The sequence below is a fragment of the Tetrao urogallus genome (genome assembly GCF_951394365.1).
Source record: "Tetrao urogallus genome assembly, chromosome: 8".
NCBI lineage: Eukaryota > Metazoa > Chordata > Aves > Galliformes > Phasianidae > Tetrao > Tetrao urogallus.
This window is the reverse complement of record NC_136821.1, coordinates 18,038,988-18,064,896: the sequence shown is the minus strand read 5'-3', so window position 1 is coordinate 18,064,896 and position 25,909 is coordinate 18,038,988. Positions and strand designations below refer to the sequence as shown.

At 37.1% G+C, this 25,909-nt stretch overlaps 1 protein-coding gene across 1 annotated transcript in view; it reads left to right on the top strand.

The window, feature by feature from the left end:
* STK39 (serine/threonine kinase 39) overlaps positions 1 to 25,909 on the top strand; it is a gene marked incomplete at its 3' end in the record, with an annotated part of 86,270 nt that overhangs the window by 2,741 nt on the left and 57,620 nt on the right. Inside the window, exons 2-8 of the mRNA XM_079539193.1 lie at positions 8,828 to 8,936; positions 14,163 to 14,271; positions 15,516 to 15,657; positions 17,838 to 17,893; positions 22,293 to 22,402; positions 22,503 to 22,604; positions 23,965 to 24,098. Of these exons, the coding sequence (XP_079395319.1) occupies positions 8,828 to 8,936; positions 14,163 to 14,271; positions 15,516 to 15,657; positions 17,838 to 17,893; positions 22,293 to 22,402; positions 22,503 to 22,604; positions 23,965 to 24,098 (762 nt within the window). The remainder of the gene's footprint in view (positions 1 to 8,827; positions 8,937 to 14,162; positions 14,272 to 15,515; positions 15,658 to 17,837; positions 17,894 to 22,292; positions 22,403 to 22,502; positions 22,605 to 23,964; positions 24,099 to 25,909) is intronic.

Here is a 25,909-nt window from a genome sequence, read left to right as displayed (position 1 = left end):
GTGGATTTGGCAGGTTGGAGAAGTTCCTCCTCGTTTCTCTCCAAATGTGAGCTTTTCATGTTACTCACTGTGTTTGGCCAAATGCAGTTGTGAAGGATGAGGCCACGTGGGACAGATATCAAATGATACAACTCTTTTTTTCCTGCCCTTCTCTACTGATTATTTTCTATGACTCTTAGGAGATTCAAGTGCCTGTTAGGGAGGAAATGCTGGCCTTAAGTACGCTGCTTCTGAGATGTTTTTTCATGTGTGTTTTATTTCTGTGGTGGTTACCCAGTTCTCTGCGAACTCTTGGTGCGCAGTTTCATGATGCATTTAATCTGCTCCAGCAGGCAACTGCTGAAAGGAGCTCATTGATCTGACAGAAAACTAGTTCTGCTGCTGGGTTGGTTTTCAGTCAGATCAGGTTCCCTGTTTGACTTGCCACCTGGTTACTCTGTTGGAAAGAAGAGGGTCTTCCTGTTATTCCTACAGATCTCTACTGCAGCAGGAAGAAATCATTGTGATTGCTGTCTATAAATGTGGAGGGTAGAGTTAAGAATTAAGGAAATTGTTTCATTAACTCAGATTTGTCCAGGCTATTTGTAAACATATCTATTTAGAATCTAAAGGGGATGCATATCTGTTAGGACAGTGAGAATCCAAAGCAGCTCTCCAGTAGTAGTTAGAGATGAGAATGATAGTTGCTAATAAGGAAGAGCTAGATTTAGTTTTGTGAAGAACTGGGAGACCTTTGCTTTGTTTTAATGCCATTGAAAGTGTGTAATGAGTTTAGTGTTTTTTCTTTTTTCTTTTTTTTTTTTTTTTTCGTAAGCTGGATGTAACAAGTGAGGTTTATTCCTCCTCAGAAGCAGTTGGAATCTGTACAGAGCAAGTGAATGGTAATCAACATAAACATGTGAAAATTGTCTAGTCTTAATATTAATGGTAATGGGTTACATGAAGTGTATGAGACAGAGCAGCACAAAATTATTATTATTATTATTTTTTTAAGATCTCTAAAGTTCTTATGAACAATTGACTTGGTTTGCTTTTGTAAAACTGTTGCAGACAGTGCTCTCCTCCTGCACGTAACTTAATGTCTGTAAGACTGTGCTGATGACTTGAGGGAAGTTTCTGTTACAGAGGCACAGATTATATCATGGCTGCTACCTCCTGCTCTGAAATTACCTTTTTTTTTTTTTTTCATCTTCTCCTGTAACTGATTTGGAAACACAATTTGCCTAGAAAACAGGCAGAATTAATTAGAAAATAAAGGGTTACTTACACATGATGGATTATCTTTATATTGGCAACTCATTTAGAAATTACCTTAGTTGTGCTGTAGCTTCAGTCTCATATTGCCTTTCTGACTTTGGTCAAGATTTTCTGCCAGTTAATAACCATTTGAAGAAACTAAAAAATGTTAAATCTTCTGTTTGTAACTTAAAAAGCATGACTTTTAATTCCATTGTCAGAGTGAAGATGGTCATTGTACAATTTAAAAATACCTTTCAGAGCATCACCAGTGCTGTGCTGCAGATGAGGCTCTGCAGAGCACTGTTAATTGTTTGACTTGTATACAAATGATAGTAACAGTACTGGGGAAGAGAGCTTTGTGTTGGTCTTTTTTTGAGAGAAAATGAACTTTCTCCATTAGAAGCACCAAGACTGCAGACAAAGCTGTAGTTCTTCCAAGTCATTAGGCTTTGTAATTGATTGAGTGATCTAACTTTGTTATCTAATACAGTAACTTTCTTTTAATAACTCATGCAATTAGAATTCAAACTTGTCTGAAAGGATATTTGATTACATTTTATTAGAATTTGGTACAAGAAAAAAATGTATAATTTGCTTTGGTTTTGTTGCTATTGCAAGTAACCAGCAAATCTTGCTTATAATTTGTCAAACAAAAAGGAACACATAATCAACATGCTCAAGATGTCAAGACAGTTGACAGTAATACATAATTGTAATTTACAGAAAAGTATGCTATGGTTTCTTGCTCTTGGAAGCTGTCAGTCACTTTTTTGCTTTCGTGCCTCTCTGCTTTCTCTCTTACTTCCCAGCTTCTTCCTACAGAGAATGTCCAAAACCTTGGAGACCTGGAAATTCCTGGCTCCACAGAAGCTACTTGAGTACCACAAGAGGAGAGGAGTGCCACAGTTCTGCTGCAGAGTGTATGGAGACTTGAAGGGATTGCATGATTTAGATTCTCTTTAAGCCTTACAGCAAGACTGTGCATCTCTGAAGTGGAACAACTACTTGTGACCAGTATTGTAAGGATACTTTGATATTTGAGGCCAAGCTGAGACCTGGGAGAGCAATTCTACATTCATTCATATGTTGTTCTGAAACATCAGAATTGTTGTACTGTGATTTTTTTTTTTTTTTTGATGAAGAATTACTTAACCATAGGTCAGAGACCAGTTTTTTTTTTTTTTTTTTTTTTCCAGAATCTGCTTGTCAAATGGAGCTTCTCTTTGTTAAGTTGAAACAAAACCACGTCTGTTCTGATTCAGTAGAGGGGGAAAAAAACGGAGTTCTCTACGAGAAGGAGTTGTGGAGGACTTGTGTAGTGACCATATATGTAGGCTGTATTTCTGTGACTCCTCACACCAAAATGAACCAGACTCTTCTGGTTCTTTCTTTCCACTCCCCACTTCTTTTCAAAATAATCCAGAACTACAAAGCAGTGGTAGTTGGAAGGTGATTTTCTTTCCAGTAATAATAATAGCGATTCTTGGCTCTTTAAGGATGGAGCTTAAAAATAAAGTTAATTTAGTTACTCTTGATGACTTCCCTTTGCTGAAATCACTTGTATGCTCCTGAACAGCAGCAGAGCAATCTGCTTGTTGAACTTGGAAAATAAATACCATGCTAGAAAACTTACTGGTGCCCCAAGATTACAAGTTTTTTCCTGAATGAAATCGCACTTGATGAAATTTGATGAAATAGCTTTTCTGAATTGGTGAATCTTTTTAATGTAGTTTTGCTAGTAGGATGAAATCCTGACAACTCTGCTAGATTTCCATTTCTTGGCAAGTTTAAAGACCTTTGTGCTTAAGAATAGCTCAGCTGAAGCTTGTTGGATGTTAAAAAGTATCATCCAGCAGTGGCAGAAAGAACCAATGCTGGTTGGTGTGAAATATTTGAGAGAACATGCTTTAAACTCTTTATTTCTTTTGTCTGTCTCTATCTGCATCATATGGTGTTTTCTCTGTTGGCGCTAACAAGGCCATGATAAGAGCAACCAGCACTTGTTGAATGCTTTTCTCTTTTTTGTCTTCATCTGTAGTGTTTGGCTGCTGTCTTCCTTCCTCACCAACTCTAGGATCACATGGCAGCAGTGTGATCCTTCTCTCTCCACCTGCTTCTTCCTGCACTTGTGCTTGTACTTGTTGCTGGAGACTATGCTGTCATATCTGATGTGTACCTGAGATGCACAATGCTAGACTGTGAAGTAGTCATGGGGAAAAAAGACCCTTCAATGGGACAGAAAATGTATTACTGAGGAAAAATCTGGGACAGTATATAGGGAGAAGCAGGTGATTGTGAGGTTACCTGATACCAAGGGAAGGATTCGATATTTCCTGAAGCAGCTGCCACGTCAGTGTCATTTACTGATTCTCTTTCAGAAAACAGTGTCAATGAAGGGGAAGGTAGTTCTTAATGGAGTACTGTGAATGCTTCTAGCGTTTAATTTGATTTCGGGTTGACCGGAAGCTTTCCTTGAGAGTTTCTCTTATGCTGTTGAGATGTTGGCAATGCTGATAATAATGGTAGGTTTTTAAAAGCTTCTCTGAAGAATTGTTGGGTGCAATTTTTCAACAGTCAGCATTGTTCATTTGTTAATTGATGTATTAAGTTTGTGACATTGATACAGTTAATATTCCTAATCCTTTGACCCTAAGTATTTGACTAAGCATATGACTTTAGTCAATGACTTGGTGGAAACTTCAGTATGATAAATTAGCTGTCTCCATTAATCCTTTGTCTTTACAATTAATGATTTCTGAGTTGTTTCATTTGTCTAATTATTCCCGTGAATATGTACGTGCCTTGGACTTATTCTGTTCAGAAGTAAATTACAGATGAAAATTCAGGATGTCCTCGAAGGCTGGTATAATAAAAACTTCACAACATAATCATTAAGCTGAGCTATGGTAATGTACCATTGGAATTGGAATGTTTTCAGTGTTCCTGATCTTGCTTTCAGATACTGTGTGAACTTAAGATCTTAAAGATCATGGATCTTAATGTTGAATGTCTGAGGGCTTACTTAACAGAAACAATTGATATATAATTGATTATAGCTGTAAGCAAACTGTGCACCAAGTATACCTGTTTAATTATAGTGCTACGAAAATAATTAATTTAGCAGACCAGAAAAATATTGTTTCCTTTCTGATTGTAGTTTCTGTCCTAAAGAAGTGTAATTAACAAGATCATCAGCTTGGGCTGTATCTTTAGACTTCTGAGATCATATTTTGGTTGAGAAGGATCACAACTGATTTATAAACTTTTCCCTCTTCACTTCTTTGTTTTGTTGACATTTTATTATGTAGACAGGACTTAAATTTGTTTATTCCTTTAGCATAGTTTTCTTCCTTTTTTTTGAGCTACTTCAGTCTAATAATAAGACAAATAATGTCACTAGTATCATGGCAGCATTTTTACATTGCTTTACCATTTCTATTTTTTCATGAGAAGTGGTATCAGAAATAGGTAAGTTTTTTGCTTTCAGCATGCATCCATAACAAAGCGTGTTCTGTTGTCAACTTGCTGAAGATGCTTTGTAGCTCAGCAGTGTGGTATTAACTGGAGATCTTCATGACTGCAGTAGCAATACTGCCTTTGTGTTGGTAGATTGCTTCATTCTCAGAAGAGAGTGATGTACTATGTGGTGACATCCGGAAAAATAGGAAAATACTGCGTTCATGTCCCTGTTCTATTAGAATTGTTCCAAATTTTTACTTCCAATCTAAATGAGAAACAATAAAATGTGCTAACTGACTAAATCAACACCAGCATTTGTTTATAGTGCTACTTCAGAAATGAGTAATAATTCTCTCTTAGCAGCTATTTTTTTCTGGGCAGAAGATATGATTTGCAATAGCAAATCTTCATTTTATTTTGCTGCATAAAGTAGAGTTCAAATGACAACCTGATAAGGGAATTGTGGTCCTGCAATGAGAGTCAGTTTTCTTATGCAGCTTTTCAGAAGCATTTCCAGTGTGATTTTTCTTTCTTTCTTTTGAAATGTCTGGATTTGTATGGATATTGAATAGTATTTTCAGTATTCCTGAAAGAACAGGAAGGATGAAGCCATTGCTGAATGTTTCTCTTCTGAAAGTGTTAGGACAGGCTGTTGCCTTTATGGTGCTGACAGGAGTTTTTTTTTTTTTTTTTTTTTTAAAAAAAAAATCATATTGGGATGCACAAAGGGCTCATCCTTCAAAGGAAAACGTTCTATTTATCATCCTGGTGTAAATGGAGATGTTGCTTTCTAAGGAAGGAGCTTTTTGGATGGTGGTGGGAAGTGGCAAAATTTTTTTTTTAATGTTTTTGGGTGTTGAGGTGTGAGTTTGAGTTATGACACAACTGCTCAATGTGGAAAATTTAATTATTTTTAATGTTTTGGCTGCATATGAGAGATGCACAAATTGAATGGTGGCACAGGAGGTCAGTACTGAGTCCCTGGATGGTAATACTTCTCTTGGCTAGAGGGGCTGAAGCAACACACAACAAAAAAAGGTGAGGCAGATACAATAACAATGGCTTGCACCTGGACTCTTGATGGCTATGGTTCTGAATATGCTGAGGTCAGACTCTACAGCTTTATGAATTGCTGTAAATGCCACTTCTCTCTATTCATCTGTTTTTCCTCTGAAGTGACTGGGGAAACCGCCTGAGGGTAGTTCCTTCTGACCAGCCAAGTGCAGTGCAGTGCAGTAGGACTTGATGAAATCCTAGGGGCAGCAAGAGTGTTGCTGTCCCCACTGGAAGTGGCTTTTGGCTTTCTCATGCATGCTGTGATTCAGGAAGTGCTGAACAGTCCTGCTTGAGAGTAGTTCCTCCAACAGATGTTCTGCTTTCAATTTCCCTGTCATTTGGTCCAACTGATCATTACTCCATAGTGTAACATGTGGCATTCCTTACCTGCCATCATCCTGCTGGTCAGCTACTACTTAGCCAGCAAATAGAAAGGGATAAATCTTCAGAAAGAAACAAATCAAATTAGCTTTATGTCCTCTGTGAATCTCAATTCATCATTTTCTTAAAACAACAGCAACAAACACAACAAGAACAAAGATCACTATTTTTCTGCAGGTAAGTTAGCTATTTGCAGCTTGAAGAAGCTAGCAGAATGGGAGGATCCTGATAATTGGATTATTATTATTAGAACATGAGGTCCATCTTTTATTTATTGCAGCCTGTGCTCATTTTATTAGCACTGTCATCATGACTGACTGGTTAGTGATTGTGGAGGTAAATGCATGATTCCATGGCTTTCACCAGAACCAGGAAAGGGAGAAACAGCATGGCTAGGGGCAGCAACCTCAACTGCCTTGTCAATATCAGGGACTTCTTTTTTTTTGTTGTTGTTGTTTTTATTTTCTCTCAGAAACAGACTGAGATTGATGTTGGTCTTGCAGCTCCCTGAACCATGCTCTGACTGTGAGTGCCAGGTAGTGCTGGTTCTGTTGCCACATCTTGCATGGTGGAGGTAAGTCCAGGGTGCTGCTGCTGGCCTTCCTCTTTTGGGGGTGCTGCCCTGGACAGAGGGGTCTGCTGCTGTCATTTGCCCTGGCTCCTCTGGTGGTTCTTCCTCTGAAGACACAGTGGCTGTGGTGAAGTGCCTGGGTCCCCCACAGAGTACTCTGGGAAGCTCCTCAGTGCTGAGCCGTGCAGGACTAGCAGAGCAGTCTAGGCCAGAGGCAGGAGGCCCTTGATGGGAGGCAGCGAGGGCTGGTGGGGGCTGTGGAGCTGCCCTTTTGCAGTATGAGCATCCTGTGGTTCTGCTGCTGGTGGAGCACTGGGCTGTGCAGGGCTGCAGAGACAGTGATGAGCCCCCTCACAAAGGGCACTCTGAGACATAGCTACAGCTTCCTCAGCAAGGCTGCCTTGTGTGCACAGGAGGATCAGGACAAGGCTCTGTGCCATATGCACATCCCACTGATTGTTGGTGGATATCCTCCTCATTTCTTGTTGAAAACACTGGAGCCAGGGCTATTTTATTGTATTTTATTATTTCTATTTTAACTTGAGGAAGCAGGTAGGATTTCATTCTGATGTGGATCAACAACTTTTCTTTGCTCTTTTTCTCCTTGTCTTTTATGTGATAATAGTATGTAACCATTTTGAAAGTGAAGATCTTTTGCTACTTGTAGCAAATGGTACTTGGCTTAGAGAGAAAAGATGCACCAAGGAAAGTCCTGCAAAAGAACGACTAGCAAATCCTGTGGAGACTTGGAGATGAGATGAGCACTTTGTAATAAAGCTTGTATGCTGAGTTAAAGCTTTGCTTAGACTGAGGGAGTGGAAGGAACCAAAACATCAAACATGCAAATGAACAATATATAGAAATATCTAAACAAAGAGCAATTAAGCAATTAAAACATGTCAATAACTTTCAGTCGTGAGGTATTGCTGCTGCAGAGGGAAAAGCTTCCAATTGTTTTTAAGTTAACTGGTAACTGTATCCATGTTGGTAGGTCTTGACAACAAAAGGCTTTTTGTTCGCAATTTGTATTCCTCTAGGACATGCCAATTACTGAGGATAAATAGAACATAATGTCTGAGCAGGCTAATATAGCACGTGGCTTCAACTCAGTGAGGTACCAGGAATCCATAATTGATATTAAAATAGATTTACAGGTAGAAACCACTCATCAGAGGATTTTAGATTTCTGCATGGTTGAGCATGATGTAATTACTTTGAGGAAGCACACACGGCTCTACTTGATGTGGCAGTAAGGTGTGTGAACAAGGCACAACTCTTGAAATACTAGTTGCAATCATCTGATTAATTTAGTGAGGTGGTACTGACCGGAGCTAAGTTAATGGGTGCTTAATGAAAGAAGCAACAAGACTTCTTATTATTGCTGTTCATGAATCATGCTTTTTAAAAATAATGATTATTTAATGTTTTTCCTAGTATTTTTGTTCAATTCTGTCAAGCATTATTTGTGTTTGTATGACCATGTAATACAGATGTAACGTGTACCTTCTTACTGTTAGTGTGACATTTGTGCCTCTCGTGCTCTTTGCAAGACTCAGCATGCTTTTTGTACGATTTAAGCTTATCATGATTGAGCAGGAACACACAAAACTATGGAAGGTTTGGCATGTTGAACTACAATGATATTTTTTTCTTTCCATTGCATAGAGGGAACAAAAACCTGCTAATCAGGGATGACTTGAAACAACAAAGTTCACAGCATTTGATGAAGCCCAGAATCTCTATTTAACACTAAAATCATGTTAACTCTGAAAGTTATGTTCTTCATTGATGTTCTTGATGTGTCTAAAGGTCAGATGGCTCCCAAACTATATAAAATGCATATAGGAAGTGGGTGTGACTTGTAAGTAAGTGCAGCATTTTAAGTTGTCATCTTGGAATTTGTTTGTGGAGTGTGGAACAGAAGCTTTGAGGTACAGAAGAAAAATTCTCTATTTGAGAAGTGTTTAAACTGACTTCCCAGAAGAAAAATGTGCGTGTGAGAAAGTACTGTAAAAGGTTGACCAAGGATTTTAACTTTTTACTGCTAGATTCTTATGATGGGCACTGGTTTAAACTACTATTTTGTTAAGTCTCTCTTCTTTTCTATCCTTTTTCAGGTAGTGGTGCTACAGCAGTTGTACAGGCAGCGCTATGCAAACCCCGGCAAGAGCGTGTAGCAATAAAGAGGATCAACTTAGAAAAATGCCAAACCAGTATGGATGAGTTACTTGTAAGTAAATCAAAGGAAAACGTATTCCCAGGGAGGTGGTGTTCATTTTTTTTGTTTGTTTGTTTTTCCATTTCAGTATTTGCTTGGTCTAAAAGTGAGGGCAAAAATTTTATGCAGGGTAACAGAAAAGGACTGGAAAGTAACCTAAAATGTGTGTCTTTCTCCTAAAATGGATTGTATTAATGTGTATTTTTTTTAATGCTGCAGAAGCAAGTGCAAATTTGAATCCCTTTGGGATAACCAACTGTTGAGAAATGCAGGAAGAATCTTTTCCTTTGCTTTCTGGATGTTTGGTTTTCAGGAGATTACTGTCTTGATGTCCCTCACTTCTCAACAGTGAGAAAAAATATATTTTCCATTGGTTAAACACTGATTAAAAATCAAGGCAAAATTTAGTAGGTCTCCTTAATGTTTAAAGCACCATAAATGGGGGGGGGGGGAAGGTTGAGTATTTTATAATACATTTTGTAGGGAAACTAAGAATGGCTACATTGCCATCTACACAAGGAAACTCTTGTTACAGCTAATAACATGCATTTATCCAGTAGGCCATTGCAAACCATTTAAGGAATGTTGTTTGTTTGGGTTACTGATCAGAGGAGGGAGGCACCTGTAAAGGACTACAAGATTGCTTCCTCTGCACTGCATGGCAATCCAGACAAAATCACAAAACTCTTTTTAAAGCACAACAGAAAGTCCAAAACAAACAAAAACTCCAAACCACTGTTACTTTTATTGCTCCTAGTCAGGTGCTTACAAGACTGTTGCTTATTTATATAAAGGCAGCATAGCAAGAATCAAAGAACCAAAAGCCGTTCTAAAAGTGAGAATACTCTCTTCTGTTCCACAGGTTATACTTCTGCCTAGAGACTGTGGGCTTTTTCTAATGCAGAAATTCCTGCCTCTGAAGGAAATGATCTCCTCAGCAGGGAATTGCCAGTGCAAAAGATATCTTGAATTTGATACAGAGGGTATGGTCCATCCAGTTTCTTCAGAAAAAATGGCTTGTTTACAGTAGAGGACCCAAAATGCTCTTCCCCGGTGATTGATGGCATTTGCCTTCAGTTTATGTAACAGCTTGTATGGGGTGTTGTTTTTTATTTTAATTTTTTAAGAAGATTGTGGTAGTGGAAACTACCTCTGAGGTAGTGAGATTTCTCTTAGATGAAAACTCAAAGATAAATTCTGTCCAAAGTGACGTGCTGTGCCGTGATTTATAAATTACTGCAGCCCATAAGGAACATTCTGTAAAAGCACAACTATTAATTAATGTGGTATGGTCAAACATGGGTCTATTTGGTCAGAGTTTAAATAATGGGAACTAAAGTTGCAACAGATTTAAAAACAAAACAAATAAAATGCCAAAACTGCAGAAACTCTGAAAGAGGTATCTGGATTGTGTAGTGATGATGGCAGTTAGTTACGAGATTGTAAATGATTACCTTAACAAGTACTTGGATATTCTCACTGCTGAGTTATCTCTGCTGTCTGGTGAATTTCTGGCCCCATACTGTTTTCTTTTGGTATGAAGACAACTGTCAGTGGTAGCCTTTTTTTTTTTTTTTTCTTTAAAAAAAAAAAAAAAAAAAAGCTGATTTTATGCTTTTCTGTGGTTTTTTTTTTTTGGCAATTTTTTTGAGCTGAATATGAATTCTGACTTTCTCAGTTTCCGTTTAGCGAATGGAAAAAAAGGCCTTATATGATTTTCTTGTAATTTTTATGTATTCTTACACGCATGCATGCATAGGAAACTTTTTTCAGTGAAAGTGTTCTTATTCAGACTCATTTCTAATAGAGACTTAAATTTTCTTTACAAATGATTTTATTCTGGAAAAGGGAATCACTTGCTTTCAAAACTTATAGCCCTGCTAATTTTTGTTCCAGCTGGTTAAAATGCTCTTGAGTTTTTTAGCACTTTTGATTCTGCTCGGTTCTCAATTACTTGTTTTTCTAATCAGTTTTTGTTAGTATTGGGATAGTTCAAAAGTGCTCTCTGAACGAGCTGTTAAGTGTAATTCTGCCGTTGAGTACTTCTGGATGGTGTGCAAAGACATCCTTCATGTTCTCAGCTCTGTGGCCTTCAGAGCCATGGGAAAATGCAGCAAGCCTGGTGTCCACATAAGCAGACTTAAGTTTTGGGCCATTGTCAATTAAAATAGAAGAAGCAGTGGGGGAGGGATTTAAATAATACTTAAGTTACAGCCAAACTCTTGAAATTCAGTACTCTGTTTTCTATAATATTTTGTGTTCTCACTATTGTAAGCTAAATGTAACTTAACCCCAGAAGCCAAGGAAGAAGTTCCTGTTCTTAGTACTGTTCTGACAAGGATATCTTCTCCCATCCCCATATCTCCTCTTTTAAAAACATTAACAACAACAAAAAACAGCAAGAGAAAAAGAGACACATCCACAGAATGGCTTACTGTCTGTGCTCTCTCTGAGGTGCTCAGGACAGTGTGAATGGAATGCTGTTTTGAAATGTCTGTATGTTCATTACAGTAGTAAGCCTGCTATATGTTGTGTGGATTGCCTTTAAGAGAGTGTCTGAGTGTTATGTGTTGTTAGGAAGGGGAACTGTTGTATCCATTATAAGGCTTAGTTATTACAGTGGAGTACTGTCAGATAAGTATGGCACTCATGGAGCTGGTCAATAACAGTAAAGTGAAGTCTTTATCTAAATACCCTTACACAGCTATTTCCAGATCTCTATCTTTCACCAAGGAATTTGAGTTCTGTCTGGATTGTTCTTGGAGGAGCCCGTAACACATCATGACTAATCTGAGTGGCTATATCCCAGATGTCTGTGTCCTTCAGGAACACCTATAGAACTGTGTCACCTGCCTGGCCACTTGGAGCTGGAGGCTGGTCCCATGAATGCTATAGCTTAGCACCAAAAGTAGATGTCTCACAGTTGCTTATTGCTGTGTCACTCATCTGCCCTTAGGCAGATACTTTTTTGTGCAGCTGATCAGTGAAACAGGACCAGAAGTAATCTGGCTGAAAAGAAGTTAGCTGTTAACCCGGGCATGGCTCCTTATGCAGTTCCCAAATGCTTATGCTAGCACAAATCATAGAATTGCTCAGGTTGGAAAAGACCTTTAAGATCAAAGGAGAAAGAAGCACAGAAGCAGAGGGATGAGAAATACTTGAAAGTTTAAATGCTCCTCTAGCTTCGATACAGTCAAATGTCTAAAGCTATGGGATGTGAAGACTGCCTTCTGGGCATTCACCTGGACATCCTGTTACAAACTGTTCCTTAGGATGCATATTTTAAGTAAATGTTTCTCTTTCACTGGTGCATAACATGGGCCTCAGCCAAATAACACCTTTATGGAGTGCTATTTTCTTACTGTTCTGAACTGATAGAGGCTGCAGAGAATTGAGTGTTTGAAATTAGAATCATGAAACGAACTAGTTTGTAGTAAAGACCTTTGAGATGATCAAGTCCAAACATCCCAACCATCCAACCGTTCTCAACAGATTACTACTTCTCACCAAAACTTAATTCCTTTTTCCCCCATCTGCTTTCTGCTTTGTTTCCTGAATACTCATTTGGGAAAAGCTGAGATACAAAATACCTTTGGCCATGGTTACTGTAATAGTTCACTTTCTGCCACCTTTTCTTGTATGCAGCTAAAACACTGAAAGTGCTTTCCATTAGCAGCAGGCAGACTTTGTGAACAATTGCTTTCCTGTGCTGGTAACGCAATAAACTGGTATAAGGAATGAAATAGTAATAAGGGATGGGAGAGTTATACTTGGGATTGGTATGGATAGCTGAGCTGAGAACGTGAGGCAGTAATTTACCTTGCATTTAAGTTGGTGCATCTGCTGGGAAAGGGAATTGTGTCCACGTACATTTCTTCTCTTCTTTTAGCTGCCTATTGTGTCCCAGCTCAAAACAAACAAAAAACCAAAAAGCTGTGTTGTGAATTGTTCAGTTAGGTGGCTATACAGGCATTCATCCTGCTGTGGTTTGGGTCTGAGAAGCTGTCTGGGGAGGAGGGCTCTTGACAACGTAACTAGCTGAAATGTAAGCTGCTGACTCAATACTCACCAATAGATGTGAGATGAAATCAATTTTTAATGCCGTAATTAACATTTTATTGCAAGTGATCTTGAGTGCATTGCAAATAACTCCCTGAAAACTTTTTAAAAACAGTCACTGAAATGAGGCCAAAAGTTCAAAATGGCATCTATGGGCATCTTTAATCCACCTAGTTTGGACTGCCTTAGTGGTAGCCTTAAGTGAGCACTGGTGAGCCACCTGAAAGCAGTTACTTTTCAGGGAGGGAGGCTAAGAGTTCAATTTCTAGCTGGATTGACTCCTGGACTGACTCACCCTCCAGGAGTACATTTTCTGATGTCAGGGATGGATTAGGGCTGCATGGCCAGAGGCAGAGAGGGGGAAGAGGTAGGGCTATAGATGCTAAAGCTGCTTTGAGGCTTGACACTCAGGTTCAAAGGATGCTCAGAGGATTCTGTGTTAGGAGTTGACAGAACAATGAGAACAGCCAGAAAGGTGCAGCAGAACAGTTACATGAAATACTGAATAGAAAAAAGCCTTACTTGAAAGGAAAGATACAAGACTGTCATTTTTAATGCATACAGCTGTGTCATAAATGGTGTTACTTGGTAGTGCCACATCATTGTGCATCTTTTGGTGATTGCGTGCTCCTCTGCTCAATTGTTTCCTTAGACTTTCAGTCTGTAACATTAATTGTTCCTATTCTATTTCTGTTTGATTGCCTGGCATTGTAGACTGTCCATCTCAGAGTAAGCAGAGCCAGGCCAGTGATGCTGTATATTTTATCCTTCTGTCCTTCTTTCCCTCCTGCTCTGTTCTATCCTTTTGTACTGCTTTTGAACAGGAAAGGCAGTGGGTTTTGAGCACCTTCATGTTCTGTTGTCCAGCCTGTACTCACAACTTCATCTTCACTGCTCATTCAAAATATAGGACTTTAAACGTAACTTCTCAGCTGGTATCAGAAGAAAATTGTTGCAATTATACCTGTATCTCCTGGCCAAGCATCCCTTATGTTCTTTGCAATGATACTTGATCTTGCATATAGATCCAGAGGTAAATTGAAGCATTTCAGAGCCTTAATGCATCTTCTTTGCGTACTTCAGTTCTGTTGTAGTATTTCACTTTGGAATTAAACTTTTACTTCGCACAAGCAGAATTGATAGCTGTCTGTGTTATGCTGGGCTTTGTATTTCTTACAGAAAGAAATTCAAGCAATGAGTCAATGCAATCACCCCAATGTGGTGACCTATTACACATCGTTTGTGGTGAAGGATGAGCTTTGGCTGGTTATGAAGCTGCTAAGTGGGGGTAAGTTACTGCTTTTACTTGTTTAGCTGCAAGGAAATTGTATGAATTTTCTAATGTGTGCTCTGAGTTAATTAAGCTAAACTAAGTGGGGGAAGGGTGAGAGTGTCTTAATAGGATGGATCTTAAGATGTAGACATGCTGAATGTTATAGCAAGGATATATGAGCTTAAAAAGACTGTGTATGTACATTGATCTTACATACTATGAATTGCTGGGATTAATTCAATTGATCAAATTGCTGTCACTTTTTATTCTAAATCATTTTGTTATAGCTGTATATTAAGGCTGTGTTTGGAAAAGCAATGGTGAGAATTAAGTCACTTCTGTCAATGTGGCATTTTTTTGGGAGTTACAAATCCCGTCTTTAAAAAAAAAACAAAAAAACAAACCATGTGTATTTCTAGTTCCTTATTCTTCCTAGGACAGGCCTTACACACATCGAATTATTTTTATTGCCTAAGCTAACTGAACACCTTTTACAGTTTTTTGTGGTATTAACGAATAATATTATAGCTTCACATGGTTCTGGAAGAAGTAAAAGGGACTAAATTGAATGCACTTTAAGCTTAGAAAAGTGAAATCCAAAGTAAGAGGTTCCTAGCTGCCACATGGTGTTCTTCAAAATTAGTCTTGTTGGCAACAGACATCTGTATTGTTATCCTAGAAAGCATGGGGGGAAGTCCTACATCACATTTCTTTTAATTATTCAGTTCTCTTGTTCTATTCACTCAAAAGCAGGCACTGAGAGGAACCAGTGATGATTTTTTTTTTTTTTTTTTTTTTTTGAGGGGAATGTACTTTGAAGTACTGAAAAGTGCCTGGATAGATAGAAGATATAGCAATAACTGAAATTCGTTGTCAAAGTACGCGTCAGTAGGAATGTAGACAACATTGGTCTTCAAAGATTATCTCCTAGTCTTGCAGCTTCCTGTTTATCCTACATCATAAATTCATGAACTATAATTTAAGTTGGATAATAAACTAAAACATGTTTGGTGCTTGTTTGTTTAAATTTGCTTTAGACTTGCATCTGTAACTTATCAAGTATGTCTTCCTAATGAACAATTACCATATTTTTGGCAAAAAACATTGCTTTTTTTTGTTTGTTTGTTTGAATGAAAGTATGGTGTGCTTTATTCTAAGAACTAGTTAGCTGAAAACTTAAATAACAAGGGGAGAATGAAGAAATATGTTGTCTTCAAGAATCTGAAATGTTTTCTTTCTTACCTGGATTTGCAATGTAGGTTCAATGCTTGATATAATAAAGTATATTGTCAACAGAGGAGAGCACAAAAATGGCGTCCTTGAAGAACCCATAATAGCAACAATTCTTAAGGAGGTTTTGGAAGGTTTAGACTATCTGCACAAGAATGGGCAAATTCACAGGTAGGAGCATATACACAGTGAAAAATATTTTCAAAGTTGAATGTATAGGGTGCTGTTGATACTGGTCAGCTGCAGTTTTTTGGTTAAGCAGATTCTATTGCTTGAATGCAATCAGTAATTCTTAAATGATAATGCTCAGGCATTCTTGACTGTTAGTTTGTTGCTAATTCTTTGTATTTTACTTTATTCTCTTTCCTTTTTATATTTAACGTAGGCCTGTGCTGCACTAAGTCTGCAAAAACTGTGGTCTGTATTCCTGTAACTGCTGGTACTCCAGAGATTTAATTTGACTTTAGTTTGTGGTATGATCTGTGGCTTATAGTTGTATATTGTGTTGCATAATAAACCCATTCATTATCTAAGGCAATTGAACAATCTGTGTAAATGTGAAATGTATTTCTTCCCGATAGTCAGTATTTTCTAATAGCACAGATTTCTCTTTATGACCAACCAAACATGAAGCTGGGACTGAGATGAAAATTACATCTTGGTGTATACATATCTAAATGATTGTTTTCCTCTGTGTGTTCTCACTCTGCTGGCTTTCTCATTATAAATTGTGCAGATGCCCTAGGGTGTTCTATATGTGCGTATTATAGTGATCAGCAGGTTGTTTCCACTGTTTGGAAGTTGCAAGGAAGTGCTGTGCTTTCACCTCCCTGATTAATTTTGCTGTAGCGAATTTGCCTTTTTATGAAAGTGCCAACAAGGGGCTCTCTGTTTCTAGGACTGCTCTTTACAAGAGAGGAGAAAAAAAAATAATCACGGCAGACAGAACTGAAAATGGTGGTGGTAGAGACGTAGCAGAGTAATAGTTCTTTTGGTGTACTGCTTATGTCTCATCCTATAAATGAACTGCCTTTGTAAATTAAGAAGTTTCTTCCTTTTGTGGAGAGAAAATTAAGATAAATGGAGAAATAAAGTATAGTTAACTTCTGCTCTGGAATTCCAAAGATCTGTTACAAAACTTAATTTGTAGTTTTTTATTAAGCTGATGTTGCTGCAGAAGGAATATCCATCAGTTTTTAGGGATAACAGGATCCTTTGAGGTTGTATTTGCGAACTGCCCGTGTACCTTTTTGAAGAAGCTTAAAAGAGAGAAAGCTCCTTATTGCATGTGAGATTTCTCCTTTTTATAGCATCTAGTTTATAAACTGTGCAATGCCACTGAAGTGCTGATTTAAAGAATATTGTACACCTTCATTTACCCCTTGCATTTGGGAGGTGAAAGCTGTGATAGGTCAGGGAGTCCTTTTTTAAGCAGTAGTTGCCATTTGGAGACGTTCCCAAAATTAATGGATTTTATTTTGTTGTTTCAATGTGTTCTCCTTTATGTATGAGGAAGCAGATTATGTTATATTCAATAGCAAAATCTTACCTTCAGTAAATTTTGGAAAGCTAAATGTTTATGGTATTTTGTGTATGAAAGATCCTGTGCTTTAAGAATGGGATGTATGTTTCTATTAAGGACAAAAAAAAGCAAACCAAAACATCAAAGCAATTAAACCTCCCCCCCCCAAAAGCCAGATTTTTTTTTTTTAAATCTAAGTTACCTATGAGTGATATGTTAAATTGATAGATAGTTGATGTTTAAGAACATACCTCATTTCTGATGGGTTCAGTTTCAAGTAGCTTTTCATCATGGTACACCATAGAAAAACTTAATTCCATTGCATAGAAATCTAGAGAAATGTACAAATGGTATTTTCTATTTGTCTTTCTTGAAGTTGGATCTTTTCTCTGAACAGGTCAAAGGCAACTGGGTTATTGTTTTTTGCTTTTTTTTTCCCAGTAGTGAGGCATTTGGGTGTAAGAAAGTGTTCGTTCTTGCTCTAAAGGTCTAAAAGTTTGTGAGGTTATACATATAAAAGGAGGCAAAAGAGCTGGACCTCAGTATTTGTTCTAAAAACGCATCCCTGAATTCCCTGAATCCTGCTCATTTTATGCCAAGGCCAATATGTGTGGTTGTATATAAAGATGGAGTTCATGAATTTATTCTGCACTCCGTTTTATTGTAAGTAAGTTACATTTTGATCTTTAGTTCCTGTTTCTGCCTTTAATATTTTCAAATGCTATCTTGTGAAATTAAGAAATTTGAAGGTGTTTTTTTGTCTCTTTTTACGTAAAAATGAATATATGTATTCTTTATGTAAAGGTAACTTCTTATTTGTACATTCTAGAGATTTGAAGGCTGGCAACATCCTGCTGGGTGAAGATGGCTCTGTACAAATAGCAGGTAATGGCAGTGGTAGAGAAGTAGTGGCTAAATTAACAGGTATTTGGAGCTGATGTAGGGGCAACGTATAGAAGTTTTTCTGTTGACTTTTAAGTATTCCTTTTTGAAGCACTGCAGCTGCAGGTCATCCAATTTTAGAATGCTTGGTTAATGATATGAGTTAGAAATTATTTTTTTTGTGTCCAATCAAATATATCAGAAAACATCAAAGATCTCTTGTTTCCTTTAGAGTCACTGATATAGCTTAAAGTGCTTGCAAATAGTGGCGATTCTTATTTTTAGGTTTATTTCATGAAATGTTTCTGGAAGTAATACTAATGGTGGGGATTGAAAAGTCTTGTATGTATTACACTTTTGTAGGACCTTATCTTTGAAGTAGTCACTGATATGTGAGACTTCTCACTGAGAATTTTTTACTTTTCTCCCCAGGAGTAGTCACAGGCCTTAACAGCTTATAACTCATGACCCAGGGATGAAACCTTCTTGTTTAGTAGCCCTCAGTAATAAGAATGGCTGTAACTGAAATTTTGGTTTCAAATAAAGGATGCTTTCAAAGTTTTGTGTAAGCTTACCTTGTGAAGGGCTTGAATATTTTAGTACCCTGAAGTTTATGAAATGAGAAGGGGAAAGATTATCTGGCAGCTGAGCCAGTTTTAAGTCTTCTATTGGAGTTTAAGGCTTTTATAATAAAGTAAATAGTCAATTCTACAGGCTTGAATTTTACTAACATTTATTCACTTGTTTATACCCTGCAGTCATCTTCATTTTCTATAGTGCTTTAGGCAAACGATACTCCAGAATTTGTAGATCTTCTAGTACTCTAAAGGAGTAGATGTCCAGGTAACCCACTTAATTGGGGGAAAAAAAAAAAAAAAAGCTCAAAGCAAATCTCATGAACAATCTGAAGAAAAAGCTGCTGACTTCTCATTATAACTTTCACACACAGTCAAATCTGCTGTCACAGTAATCAGATAACATTCAAGCACAAGCTTAATTTATCTTTTTGTAGTTCAGCTCTAGCATATGGCTTCTTGACCTTTTCCTTCTTCTTGCTGTAGGCATCTTAAACTAGTAAAGTTTTTATTGTGCTGCCAGGGCATGCAGGACTGAGGAATTTCAGTAGCTAAATAGATATGTGGAATGTCTTTCTTTCAGGTGTTGTTTCCATACCAGGTTACTTCAGAATTTCAGCTAAAATGTGCAGCAGTATCAGACTTGTTTCATTGTTGGTATGGGGCTGTACTGTATGGGGCAGCTGAACATTGCACACTAATTGAAAGGCAGTTTAAATGTCAGAGGCTGCTTTTCTTCCTTGTTAATCTTTTTTGCCTTGATGAAGTACAATCCCCTTTAATCTTTGAAGAATAGATACTTGATTTGTAATCTAGCTGTTAGGTTCTGGCTTCTTTTTAGTTTGTTGGAAGAATTTGTCTTTTGACTGCTCATTCTGTTGCACCCCAAGTTTCTATGAGAAAAAGACTTACCTATAATAAATGCTGCTAATATACAGAGTAACATTTGAAAACATAGTTGTCCATTTGCCCCTCAAAACAACAAAATGCTATGATTCACAAATAAAGCCCGGCCTAGTGTTTCTCTGACAAAAGTTTTTGTACAAATGTTGAAGACCATACATTTCTTCAAAGAAATTGAGTAGAGCATATGTTCTTCAAATAAGAGGAATGGCTCTACAGAGACCTCTGATTACAGACCTCAGAGGTTCTTTACAGAGACTCTGTTCAGTGTCTCTAGAGGAGAAGACGAACGCATGCATTTTCTTGTTCTGTTTAAAATTGAGTATACTTATTTTTCAACTACCAAATTCCTCTGTACAGAGCAGGAAATTTTAGGCTTCCTATTAACAAATAAAACATTAAATATTTGCTACAAGCATACTGCTGTTATTAAATCTGTTGGGACTGTAAGATCTTATGGACAAACAAGATGATTGGTACTTTATCAGGGTTACAGCCTTCTAAACCTGAATTGCCTAGCAGGGATCAAAATATCTAAGAAACCAACAAAAGAACAGAAATAAGATGAAATATAGAGCATATAACACAGAGGAATTGTAGTCAGATCAGTGGAAATGTTGTAGGAGGTGTGGGCAGTATGCATGTTGTGTTCAGTCCATACAAGAAAATGAGTTTGAATAAAACCCATAATAATAAAATAGTATGTTTTGAGGATTCTTGCAGAAGATTGCCCACTTTGGGTTTGTGCATAGCTGTCTGTAGAAACTTGTTCATTTCAGCAGAAGTTCTTAATGTTCACTCTTGAGTTAAATGATACCCCCCAAAAAAGTTGAATCTAGGCCTCAGGTGCTTAAGGTGAAAAAATTAGCAGGGACAATTTTTTTAGGGACAAAAGCCTGACCTTTCCTTAGCTTTAGCCTTAGGCTAAAATCTAGAGCCTCCTTTGAGTTGAGAAATTTGTTATAGCAAACATTTTTTTGGCAGTCTGTGCCTTCCTTTGCAACTGCTTTGCAGCCCCACTGCTGTGGAGGCAGTGGCCTTGTCCCCCCCAGCCCAGGAGGTTTGGCCTTGGCTGAAGCTTGGCCCAGTGCCCAGTCCTGGTAAAAGAGCCGGAGGAGAAATGGCTTTTGGGCTATACTTATTTGGCCAGCCCCTCTGCTCTGCTTACGTTAATTCAGAATCCTTTACTAATACACTGGAATCATGACTTCTGAAACTTTTTCTTTAGTGTTAGCTGTGACTTTTAGTAACTAACACTAGATCGTTCAGCTCTTTCCTTGTAATGTATTGACCTTTCCTCTTCATGAAATTTCTCTTCAATTATACTGTGTCCGCTATGTGGTAGAAAGCTTGCTGCTGTGGAGTCATGTCTGTTATTAAGCAATGTGTATTTCTGAAAGCTATGTCTGGAATGAGACATGAATGTCTTGTTTTTACTGAGGAGCCATCGAAGCATTCTTTCTCTTTTCAGAAGTGTACATTGCTTGACTGGAATTGTAGTGAAATGTTTGCTTGAATTGATGAAATGCTTATCTCATGATTCTCAGTGAGGTGTTGCAAAACTTCCTTTTGAAGCTTATATAAGGAGGGATTTTGCTTTGTTTTTGCTTGTTTCATTGTGTCTTCCCCCTTCTGTTTTCTGGCTTGTGTCTTTTTCAAAGATGGTCAGAATTTTAACTCTGCATCTTGGCTCCTAGAAGGACTTTTAAACAATTGTTTAATACAAAGTATTTATCTTTGCTACTGAAAAGACTTTTTTTTTTCCTATCTCAATTATGTGCTTATTTTTGCTTTCTGCTTATACAGTTTTTCTTCATATACAGTAGTGTTCTTCACAAAATAGTTACAAATAATGGCATTGATACTAGGACATTTGAAATCTAAAAGTAGGTGTTTCTGAAGCTGTTCACCCTTTTCAGAAATTTAAATGAAATCCCTCCAATCTATAACTTACAGATTTTTTGGGGGAAAAATGATTTTTCTTATTCCTCAGATAAACTGCAGGGAAAGTTAAAAATACATATGTTATTTGTGGCTTACTTCTCTCTTGTCTATTGTATTTGTGTTTTAATAATGTAGAAGAGGTCCAGAATTCCATGGTTAATGGTTGTTTAACGGAAAGTAATGATAAAGCCCCCAAATCCAGACCACAAGGGTGATTCAGAATGCAAGCTTTATTGTGGCCATTGGGAAAAATTAACAGTGAGGAGTGGCAGTGTGGACTCAGAGTTGCCTGTCCAGTGCTTCTGGAACAGGCTCTTCTGTAATGCTGTGGCCTAAATAAATAAATAAAATAAAATAAACAAACAAACCTCCCACACCAAAACAAAAGAAATCTTTTCCACAGAGTTAAAGAGTTCCATAGGTTTGCTATAGTTATATAACTAAAATATTTATTCACATTTCAATCTCTGCTGATAATTTGGGAAAGAAAAAGATTATAGTCCAGGCAGCGTAAGAATTACTGCTGAAAAACAAATGTAAAAGGTATTATTTTAAGGTTTAAGAGTACCCAGCCTGAAAATGTTTGTGCATTCTTTGAACAATGGATGCTTGCAAAGTTATGAAGTAGAACTGTATTATCAGCACCAGTCCAACTAACTAAAAAATCTCTTTGGTCCAGAGACAACTTAAAATAATACCTTGTCATGAGAAACACCTCTGGTTTGTCTAGCTGATACATTGACTTTGCTAAATGAGCATGCGAAACAAATGCCCTTTTAATATCATATTTTGAATAGTAGGTCCTGTGTGCATTTTGTTTTCCTAATTCCTGAGAAAGAATATTTTTTTTTTGTTTTGTTTTCTTGTTTTTTTCCAGTTGTGGTTCTTTTATCTCGAGAACTGGCATTGCTTCTACTATATGAGAAATTTTATTTGTTACTAGTAGTTTAACTGGTTATAACTTCTTTCTCATTTCCCAGATTTTGGTGTTAGTGCATTTTTGGCTACAGGAGGTGATATGACTCGTAACAAAGTAAGGAAAACATTTGTTGGTACTCCATGTTGGATGGCCCCTGAAGTAATGGAGCAGGTATTACAAATGTTTAAGAACAAAAATAAAGTCTCTTAGTCTTTAATTTTTGGAACTTCAGACATCACCACCTTGTTTTTCCTTTCTGGCTCTATTCCAGGTGCGAGGTTATGACTTCAAGGCTGATATGTGGAGTTTTGGAATAACAGCCATTGAGTTAGCAACAGGAGCAGCACCTTATCACAAATATCCTCCTATGAAAGTAAATGTCACCTTATATTGATGCTGAAGTGTTCTGGATTTCAGGTTGTTCTGTGTGTTTAAACATTTTTTGTCACTGCAAATTTTTCTCTGAGGAATGACTAAAGATAGGCCAATTTTGTAAATTGTGGCAAGGATCTATAGGCAGCTGCATGAGGACAATGATGTACAAGGAGAAGACCTAGAAAACTGGGCTTTGGGCCTTTGTTACTAGTATTTACTTTGTATTTCATTCACTTCAGAGGAAACCAAAACAATAAAGGCAGCGCTTCCTCATTCTGTTTTTATGCCTATTGGCTTTTAAAATAGTACAATGTAGAGGTTTTCAGTAAAGTGTGCCAGTGATTATATGGAATTGCAAGTCTGGTATCTGATACGTGTTTTTAAAAGTAGGAGAAAGTTGCTGTTTGTTTTGTCAAACCAGAAAGTTTGGACTTTAAGTTACCCTTTAAAAATGAAATTTGTCATCTCAGTTTGATCATTTTGTTAATGATTTATGTATTTTTTACTGGTTCTGATAAAGATAGTGACTGAGGGCTTTCTTGAAATGAGTTTTGTGCTACTTTAAGAAGAGCTTGGACAGTGTTGCCTTTCAGGGAAGCCTACTGGAAAAACACAGTGAACAAACAAAGCAGCTACCAAAAAACCTTGTGGCTGATGTTTTTTATTCCTATGGTAACTACTACTAGTGTTCAAAATTGAGAAGATGTACCATGTTCTGTAACGTTAAGATGCTTAAATTGATAGCAATTGCTGTACACAGCACTATTTCTTAAAAGATGAAGAATGGTGTAGAATAGTGTCTAATATAACTGATAAAAGAATGAATATAATATTTTATTATAGAACAGCCTCAAAACATATTTTGTTATTCAGGTGTAAAACTGTCATAAGCTTCTGACTGAAGTACTTTAAATCTTGCAGTGTTTCACTCAAGTGTTGTGTATTTTTTAATTTGTGCAGCAGAAATGCTGATTGCAGCAACCTTGCTTACTATTCCTCTTCTGTTTCACTCTTATCTGTCCACATTCCTCTCAGAAATTCAACATCCAGTGATGCTGCAACACCCAAGCAGAGTTTTTTTTTTCAATATTTTGGAGTCCACATGTTCTCTTTTCTTTGAAGAATTGTAAAGTGGTGTTTGCATTCTTGACTTCTTAAATGTATTTATTTATAACAGTTATACCACTAATTGCTCTGAGGATTGTGTAGAAATGCTATTTTGATGTTTTAGCACTGCTTTGTTTTAATTATAAATCAAGATATCTAAATGTATGTACTCTGAAGAACAGTTACTCTCTTAATTTATACATCTTCTGTTTTGGTTTTACTTACAGTAATTTTTCTTGGGTTTACTGTAGGTGTTAATGCTGACGCTGCAAAATGACCCTCCCACTTTAGAAACTGGTGTAGAAGACAAGGAGATGATGAAAAAGTATGGCAAATCCTTTAGAAAATTAATTTCTTTATGCCTTCAAAAAGATCCTTCCAAAAGGTAGGTCTTTATTGCCATGTACAGTGTAACTTTTTTTAATATAGTGACTATTTACAATTCTATTTAAATATTGTTGCCCTTCAGTGTACAGTTTGGATTTTGCAAATATCAGCTGTCAGTATCTTCGTCTCGGGAGAAGAAATTGCCTTTGAATTGTCGCTTAACTTTTCTTCTGAGTTGTTAACCTCATTTGCTTGTATTTAAATATCCTGTTCTTATCAAAGTCCATGTTCTGTATCTTTTCCATTTCAGGCAAGATAAACATCTTGATATTTTCCATAAATCTAACAACACTTTTCAGGTTGATCAGATAGAACTATTGGTAACTAAACATTATGATCTCATGGCCTTTAAAAATTAGAACAAGAAAGTACTAAATTACTACGCTCAGTATTGCCTTTAACTTAAATGTCTCCATAGAAAATTACTTATTAAGAGATATTTTTGTAATCTAAGGTGGGATGCTCCTAGCTTGTTTAGAGTTTCTAAAGTTACTGTAGGCTATTTTCTTTGCTGCTTTTTTCTTTATTTGGTGAAATGGGATAGCCAGGATAATGGAGATGTTAACCGTCTATTTAAAAACTATTGCTGAGGTTCCACGTTCCCAGTGTGAATAATTTATTTATCCTTCATTTGTTTTTATGTGGACCCATATTCATAAGCCTCTTTGCTGAGGAGATGGAGAAGGCACGTTCTGAGTAACATTATTTCCCAAGAGTGTTCAGTAGATCACTTTTTAAAAAACTTATCTGACGTATCTGGGGGAAAAAAAGATTGGTCTGAAGAGATTGATGACTGAGTGGGTGTGTAGGTCTTTGCTGGTGTTCCACTAGCATTAAGCTCAGGATATGTAGTGGTCATGTTGAAAAGATGGAAGCAGCAATAGTAAAAAATATATGTAATTAAGAAAAGGAATAAAAATTACATAGCACTGTCCTTATTCTTGAAATCCTTCAAATTCTGCTTTGAAAAGTCTTTCCCATGTTCTTTACAACTGATGGTCTTATTAACAAATCCTAATGCTTTGCACTGCTACTCGCTGGCTGCTTATATATAGGAATGAAATCTTGTTCTGGATAATCTTTATTGAAATTCTGGATGCTCCCTTCCTGGATGTATTCAAGGTCATATGCAACCTGACCTAGCGGAAAGCATCTCTGCCTATGGCAGTGGGATTGGAACAGATGATCCTTAAACCCATGATACCCAAATAATTCTGTGATTCTCTTCTGTGAAGTTTCTTTTAAGTTTCCAGTGTCCAGTAATTTTCAGAGAAAGGTTAAATTGGTATGAAAACATGAATAATTAAAAATGACTTTTTTTTTCCTTGCAGAGGAATGCCCAGAGTTATCTGACATCAGTGTTCAAACATGAGTGTTCTCATGAATGTAGTATTTTCATACTCAAGTTTGATCTGAATGGAACAGTTAGCATCACATATAGGTGACGAGATCTACGTGCCAGTTGTTCTTAATGTGACAGTGAGCATTCTTGTGCTATAGGGTTGTTGCTATTTTTTGTTTCTTTGTAGTCTGGAGTTAATTGGGCATAGAGATACTTCAGTAGTGATGTCAGTTGTGTAAGATGTACTTGCTCGTTCTGTTAAATTAGATGCCTAGCATTGCATTATCTCTCAGACAATGATATTTCTTTTGGGCATCTGTGCATGAAAATTTTTCTCTTCAGTGCAAAGAATGTTGGTTACAGTCTCTGGCTATAATTCACTGCTTAAACCAGTGTGGGTAACAAGCCAAGAAGGTACTTTCAGACCTGTTCAAAAGTGTTTTGCATAAGGAATGATGAAGCAATGG